Source organism: Leptinotarsa decemlineata, unplaced genomic scaffold, assembly GCF_025532065.1.
Source record: "Leptinotarsa decemlineata unplaced genomic scaffold, Ldec_3_MD MMD2_tig00026330_RagTag_RagTag, whole genome shotgun sequence".
In the NCBI taxonomy this organism is placed as follows: Eukaryota; Metazoa; Arthropoda; class Insecta; order Coleoptera; family Chrysomelidae; genus Leptinotarsa; species Leptinotarsa decemlineata.
This window is the reverse complement of record NW_027412690.1, coordinates 2381088-2388871: the sequence shown is the minus strand read 5'-3', so window position 1 is coordinate 2388871 and position 7784 is coordinate 2381088. Positions and strand designations below refer to the sequence as shown.

The window sequence follows — 7784 nt, the reverse complement described above, 5'->3', positions numbered from 1 at the left end:
CATCTATGTCAGTACCATTATCTTTCAATTTCACCATTATATGGTGAGGTCATCTTGGTGGAAAAAGGTTTCCAACCATCATCCGTCACCAGGAGGATGCGAGGAAACGGACCACTCTCTCTGGTTTTGCACACTGCAAACTACTACGGTTGTCCTGACTTCCCTAAGGTTCGCAGAAGGACTGAAGTAGCTGCAGGTGCCCCCGTAATGCACCCACACGAGGAAGGCGTCCTGCCGGAGCATCTGGCACAGGATTCTGAACAAAAAGATAGACTTCGAAAACTTTTCAATCGACCATAACATTGATGTCGCACTTGTGCAGGAAACCCACCTGCACAAAGAAACGTTTGGAATTCCAAATTACCGTTTCTACCACAGAGAACGCGTTGGACGTGCTGGAGGAGGAATTGGTATCTTTGTCAAACGTAATCTTCCCCACGTACAATTCAGCATTGACTCGGACCACTTACATGGTACGGAAGCCTTGGGCGTCGAGCTCCAACTGAGAAGAGGTCGTCATAGACTAATCTCGGTTTACAACCCTCCTTTGAATCGAATACTCCCAGAATATCTGGATGAACTCTTGATGTTGGCAAATACCCCTACGATTGCTGCTGGCGACTTTAACGCCAAGCACCAATCGTGGAGCAGAGTCACCAATGCGAATGGCCGAGCGCTCCATGCGCATGCTAACAGGCATTAGTATCGAGTGATGGGCCCAGATGAGCCCACGTTCTATTCAGGGCAACACAGATCTGGCTTGCTTAATATCGCACTGCTCAGAAAACGTCTTCATGTCCTGTGGAGTTTACACTCTGTCTGAATTGGACTCGGATCCATAATCTAGTCATCCTGTCAACTACGAAGCCATAATGAGTTTCCTCCCAGGATAAAAAACCTTATCCGGGAGAGAAATCGACTCAGGCGAGTTTTTCAGCGGACTTTCTATCCTGGAGACAAGGCTGCGGCTAGCAGAATGGCAAACCAGGTAAAATTGGCCACTTCTGACTACCGAAACGACAAGAAGAAACTTTGGAACATATTTTTTTTGAATGCTCAATCAGAACTGTACCTACCAAACGCGGATATGTATCGGATGTTTAAAGAATATGGAGTGGTTGCCCCCTGAACTTCATAACAGTTTTAATAAATATTATTTAAGAATAATTAAATTGATAGATGTTTATAGAATATGAAGTGGTTGCCCCCCTGAACTTAATAACAGTTTTAAGGGATATTAATTTGAAAATACTTAAATTAATTAATAATTTTTTAATATGTAATAAAATTGAATTATAGAGAAAAAGAAAAGAGTAGAGGCATGAAAAAAATAGAAAAAATAAGTTTTAATGTAAATAGTTAAAGTTAAAATTGAAAATTATTGGAATTATTTAGGTATCCCATCTTTAACTTTTTCCATTCTGGGCTCCTTTTATTCCAGGCAGCATTTCGGTTTGTGGTAATGCTTCACATCTGCCCTGAAGCGAGGAGAGTCTATACCTGCTATAAATAACTGTCTTGCATGAAGAAGAATAATTTGAAGAAGAATATTGTGTAAAACAAGAACTGGTTATAATAGCGCCAAATCTGGAAGTTGGGACCAAAATTAAGAAGAAGAAGAAAAGTTACAATTTTCTTATCTGTCAAATGTTACTTTTGACACATATTAAATATCTGAACTATTTATCTGTTAATACAGATTACAGATATTTTCAAACAGGCACAACACTGATAAACTGTTGTGATAGACAAATAGGTTATTACTTTAGACCTATTTATATTTTCTTGGTGTAGTTACCTCATCTATAAAGGAAATGGTTTCCAACAACCAATGTCTTCCAGTTTCTGAAATACTGAAGTCAAAAAGTGAAACTGATGATGAACCAAAGAAGAAATCGAGAGAAGACTGGAGGAAGGCCAAAGAGTTGGAAGAAGCTCGAAAGGCTGGAACAGCTCCAGCTGCGGTTGATGAAGAAGGAAAGGACATAAACCCCCACATCCCCCAGTATATATCCTCTGCACCTTGGTATTATGGAAAAACTGGCCCTACTTTGAAACATCAAAGGCCCCAAGAAGAGAAACAAAAAGAATATTCTGGGATAGACGAGTGGTATGCCAGAGGAGTTGACAGGGTGGGTATTTTCATACTGATGATAGATTGCCAAGCAGTAGAAAGTTCGAAAGCTTTTTTCATATTGCATATATGAATTCAGTTGAAGTGAAGTGTTACCTAAATCTTGGTTATGTTTTCTCCAAAATCAGAGCTCAAAAACATTCGACTGACTTGATGAGTCTTGTTTATCTTGATATTTGAAGATTCACTCTTCCGTCGATCTCATAAATAGCATAAGTATAAATGTCAACATATTAACTTACATTTTAATTGTCTATTAAGAAAATTAATGAGGCTGGTTTTTCCACATTTAGCTCCAAGTAACTATCAGTGAAAGATATATTTTTCTGAATTATTGAGAATTGTTTTTTCTTTATTAGAAATAACGGATATATCGTCTGCATATAGAATAAAGGATCCTCCATCATAAATGTCTGGAAGTTCATTTATATATTGATATAATTGAAAATGTGTATATTGTCAAATGCTCCGCTGAGATCTCCAAAAATGCCAAAAGAGCACTCAACACTAGTTATGCAAGGTTCATTTGCCTCCAGAAACACATATTATCTATTCATTAATATATTATACACATTCAGAAATTGTAGAGCCCGATCAAGGCCACAATAGTCAATAATTTAGGGAAATGATGACTGTACTGTAATTGTATAATAATTTTTCTCATCTGAGGGAGGCTGCCTTTTTTTAATATCGATGGGGATAGTCCATTTTAAAGTAATAAAAAATATGCATTAATCTATCATTTTCTATATACTTTTGACTAACAAATTTGGAATAACATCAAGACCTGCAGATTGCTTGTATTAAAAACTAGCTGTTGCCATTAACTTTGCATGGACTTAAATACTGAAATTCATTATTTTGGGTTCCAGTGTTTCAAAATAAGCCCCCAGTAATAGTGTTTAATAGTTATAGTAGTAATAGTTATTACACAAGGGTTGCCTTTTATATTTCGGGATTAGAGAACAAAAACAAATATTAATCATCAAAAATCACTTTATTGCTTTTCAAAATATTCTCCATGAAGCACTATTGTTGAAGCACTTTTGCCACTCTGATTGAGATATCTCCAAAACATGCATTCTGAATGCAGCAACTACTTCTTCAGGTGTCGAAAAACGTTGACCTCTCAGTTTTTTTTTACGTGCGGGAATGAAAAGAAGTCATTCGGTGTCAAGTCAGGACTATAAGGCGGATGACTCATCAAATCGATGTTTTGGGTGCTCAAAAATGCAGTTGTTTGAGCCGATGTCTGAGAGCTCGCATTGTCGCGGTGAAGAGTGATCTGTCTTCGGCGGTTGGTTTTCCTGATTTCTTGGAAGACAACTGGCAAACAAATGGTTGTGTACCTCTCAGAATTGGCTGTACTGAGTTGTTCTAGTGGTATGGTTGCGACATGTCCAGTTTTCTCGAAAACAGGCGACCATTTGCTTGGAAGTGCTTCGTGCACGAACAACTTTTGTTGGATTTGGCTCATCTTGAAACACCCATACAGTCGACTGCTGTTTACTTTCAGGCTCATACGCGTAAATCCACGATTCATCACCTGTCACGATGTCATAGATGTGTTTTGAAGCACAGCGATCGTATTTTTTGAGCATTGATATCTGATGTAATTTCATAACCAATGTTTGGAATACAAACTGAGTAGAAAAAAGTTTTTTTTGTATAATTCAATGTTCATATGAAAGTATTTGTTTTGAAAGAATTTTTCTTTCGTGTTATTCAATGTTTATTTGAAAGTAGCTGTTTCAGGAGGGCTTTCTTTATCAGTTTGTGTATGAGAGTTATGTCTTTGCATGATCTACACATCTATGTATAGAGTTACTACTTTTAAAATTGATTGCTTCCTTCCTTTCTTCGGAAGATTGCCTTTTTTTTTGTATCAAGATGGAGTAAGTAGAAAGTCAAAAACCTTCTTTCCCAAGATCATATCTCTTGTGTTTTCTCATATTTTTCATCATTTCATTTTTTTTAAGAAAAATTATCTGATATTATACAATTGTTTTCAAATCTCATTTTCATAACCAATTCCTATATTTCCAATAAAGTTCTTATTAAAAGTTTTTTTGGTATGTTTTCATTTAAATTATCATGTTTTTAGTTATGAATGCCATTAATAATTATTGTTATTTTAGTCCAAAGTCGTCATTAAATACCGAAAAGGAGCTTGTGAAAACTGTGGAGCATTAACACACAAGAAGAAAGAGTGTATGGAGAGACCCAGAAAGGTTGGGGCAAAATTCTCCGGAGCCAATATTGCTCCTGATGAGTACATCCAAAAAAATCTCTCATTGAGTTTTGATGGAAAACGAGACAGATGGAGTGGGTATGATCCCTCAGAGCATAAAACTGTCATTGAAGAATTCCAGAAAGTTGAAGAGGCCAAGAGACATTTGAAAGCTGAGAAACTGAATGCTGAGGAATCGGAAGATGAAGAAAAAGACGAGGACAAATATGTAGATGAGGTTGACATGCCAGGAACAAAAGTGGATAGCAAACAGCGAATCACAGTAAGGAACCTGAGGATAAGAGAAGATACTGCAAAATATCTGAGGAATTTGGACCTTGGCTCAGCGTATTACGATCCAAAGACTAGGTCTATGAGGGAAAATCCAAATCCTAATAAAGATGATACGTAAGTACAATTTTATATATATATATATATATATATATATATATATATATATATATATATATATATATTCTTGATTGGAGGACTTACTAATTCTTCATTGGATGATAGCAATGGAACTAAATATGTTGAACAACTCCATTGGAATATTGGGTTGCTGAAGACAGTCTTGCATTACTTCAAATCAAAGTTAACATCTTCATTTTCAATTGAGTGTGATTTCTCGCACGGAAAGCAATAGCTTCTTCAGACAAGTCTGAATGAATAACTACCACTGTCTCATTGAATACAGCCATTTGTCACACTAATAGCGAGACTTACAGATAAGTCAGAAAAGGCATATTTGGGATGACATTACAATCTTAAAAAAAAACAATTCATAAATTTGGATGGTGAGGAGCATACCGCTAATATGAATTAATATTTTTCGAATTATGAATACTCTGACCCTTACTTGATGAAAATCATTAACACTATCTATGATAATAATTATAGAATTTTCACAATGCATTTTATTTAAAATGCCTTTTGCTACACGGTAGCTTCATCAGTTATTGGAGTTCCAATACACGGTAGTCTCATCAGTTACTGGAGTTCTAGTAACTGATGAAGCTACCATGTAACGAAATGCATATTAAGTAAAATTATTATCATGGATAGTCATATTTTTCAGTTTAAATATTTTTCTACAAAAATGTAAACTGAAATTTGTAAAATGCCTGTTGATTAATAAATAAATTATTATTGTTTTCAGTTACCATGGAGAGAATTTCGTTCGATTTTCTGGAGACACTCAAAATCATGCCAAAGCCCAATTATTTGCTTGGGAAGCATATGAAAAAGGAGTCGACGTCCATTTACTGGCTGAACCGACAAAACTTGAGCTACTCAAAAAAGAGTATGAGAAAAAAAAAGAACAAATCAAGACCAAAATTCAGAGCAATGTTTTGGAAAGATACGGAGGTGAGGAGCACTTAGAAGAACCTCCTAGAAGTCTGCTGCTCGCTCAAACAGAAGATTATATTGAATACTCAAGATCAGGCAAAATTATTAAAGGAGCTGAGAAGGAGGTGATCAAATCCAAGTATGAGGAGGATGTTTACATAAATAATCATACTTCAGTTTGGGGATCGTATTGGCGTGGAGGCCAGTGGGGCTACAAGTGTTGTCATTCATTTATCAAAGTAAGTAAAATCATGTTCTCTGTTATAAATGAGGGGTGGATTTAATCTAAAAGTGACTATTCATTGGTTTAGAGGTTTCAAACTTCATGATGCAATTATAAATGATTAATTTTCTGTATATCAATGATTTTCACTATTATGATTGCACTATAGCCTTCTAGTCAGTTAAACACTTGAATCCCTCAATTAACCTTCTAGCTGATATTTGCCTAATTTTTGTTGAAGAAAACATGATCAATAGTTGAAGAAATGAAAAGCTCTTGTTCTTGATAAGATCATACTGGGAGAACAGTTGGTGACATTCAGTGAGTGGGCGCACGGTATTTCGAAAGTTCCCTTGATGACACTGAGTGTACTCGGAGTCATACATCATTTCGTACAGATACACACACCTTAGGAATCATTAGATACCCCTACAGGGGTATTCTAATGATTCCTGTTGTAGGGTGGTATACATTTGGTACAAAAATAGTTGTTTTCACAAATAGTGAACTGTGGACAAGTACCAAATATGTACATTTTATATCATGATTATAAAATTCAACTTAAAATTTAAAATGGTTATCTGATCTTCCTCATACTGGAATATTTCAATTATCAGATATCGAAGTTGGAATATGGAAGAGACACTTATAATGGATCTAGAACCTTACTCTGTTGAAGAATATTTGGCAGAATAGATATTCTTACGAAGTGAAATTGCAAGGAGAAAAAGACAAATGTTTCTTTTTAACTTTATTCATTTTAATATTTTAATTCATACAAATGCTTTTAATGTTCTAACCCATACAAATAATTATCTTCAAGTTCCTAGATTGATTCAATCGATTGTATCTGACACTATTTTCATTAATTTTGATTATTGTAAGATGCTCTTAGAGTTAAGTTCACTGTGATTGTCATTGCTGAAAATAAAGCTATTTTCTATTCTATTCTATTTGTAGAATCAATTAATTATGAATTTGATACAAAATCGTACTATGGGAATACTTTTCAGTTAATTTTATAAATAAACGAGAATCATTGAAGGAGCAGTACTCGGACGCACAGATTCATGACTCATGTGTGAAGATCTATTGACCATACTGTAGTATCATATAATTTTAGTTATTTTATGTAACAACCAAATTCAAATATTTTTCCCAGAATTCCTTCTGCCTTGGAGAAGCCGGTAGAAATTCGGAGATTGTTAAGCCTCACGAGCTGCCAGAAAGTAGAGGTGATGTGAGCGAAGATATACCTGATGATAAGAAAGGGAATAGTGATCGAGATGAGAGCAGCTCCAGTTCATCGGACGAAAAATCTAAGAAGAAGAAACAGAAAAGAGAAAAGAAAAAACTCAAGAAAATGAAGAAGAAACTGAGGCAAGAAAAACACATAACCAACAAAATGGAAGAAACAGAAGAAATCATGGATGAGAGAAAACGACCGTATAACAGTATGTATGAGGTGAAAAAGCCTACGGAAGAGGAGATGGAACAATATTTCAAGAAGCGAAAGAGGGATGAAGATCCAATGAATCAGTTCTTGTAGATAAATAGTTGTGAATACTCTGTAATATAGTTTTTTATTTTTCATAGCTCTTCATTTCATTCTCAACAAAATAAAAGAAAAAAAGATTAAAAAAATTAAAAAACGAGGAGGTACAACATTTTATTCAAATGAAGAGGGGAGATGAGGCAGATATCAATATGAACATAAGAATACTACAGGCAGTATCTGAAACCGGAACTGCTTTGCTTGATCAGAACGCAATGGGTCTAACAGAAAAATTTCCAAGTACCTGAGTTTTACCTATCTAATTAATCTGTATCTGAGTTAGTAATGAATG

General features: G+C 35.2%; 1 protein-coding gene across 1 annotated transcript; it reads left to right on the top strand.

Annotated features, from left to right (window-relative positions):
* The first annotated feature begins 1642 nt into the window (after nucleotides 1-1642).
* Slu7 (Pre-mRNA-splicing factor Slu7) lies at nucleotides 1643-7532 on the top strand. Its single transcript, XM_074182875.1, has 4 exons — nucleotides 1643-2132; nucleotides 4273-4772; nucleotides 5524-5953; nucleotides 7100-7532. Exons 1-4 carry the CDS (start codon nucleotides 1815-1817, stop codon nucleotides 7484-7486), a joined length of 1635 nt encoding a protein of 544 aa, XP_074038976.1. The 5' UTR covers nucleotides 1643-1814; the 3' UTR covers nucleotides 7487-7532.
* The last annotated feature ends 252 nt before the right edge of the window (nucleotides 7533-7784 follow it).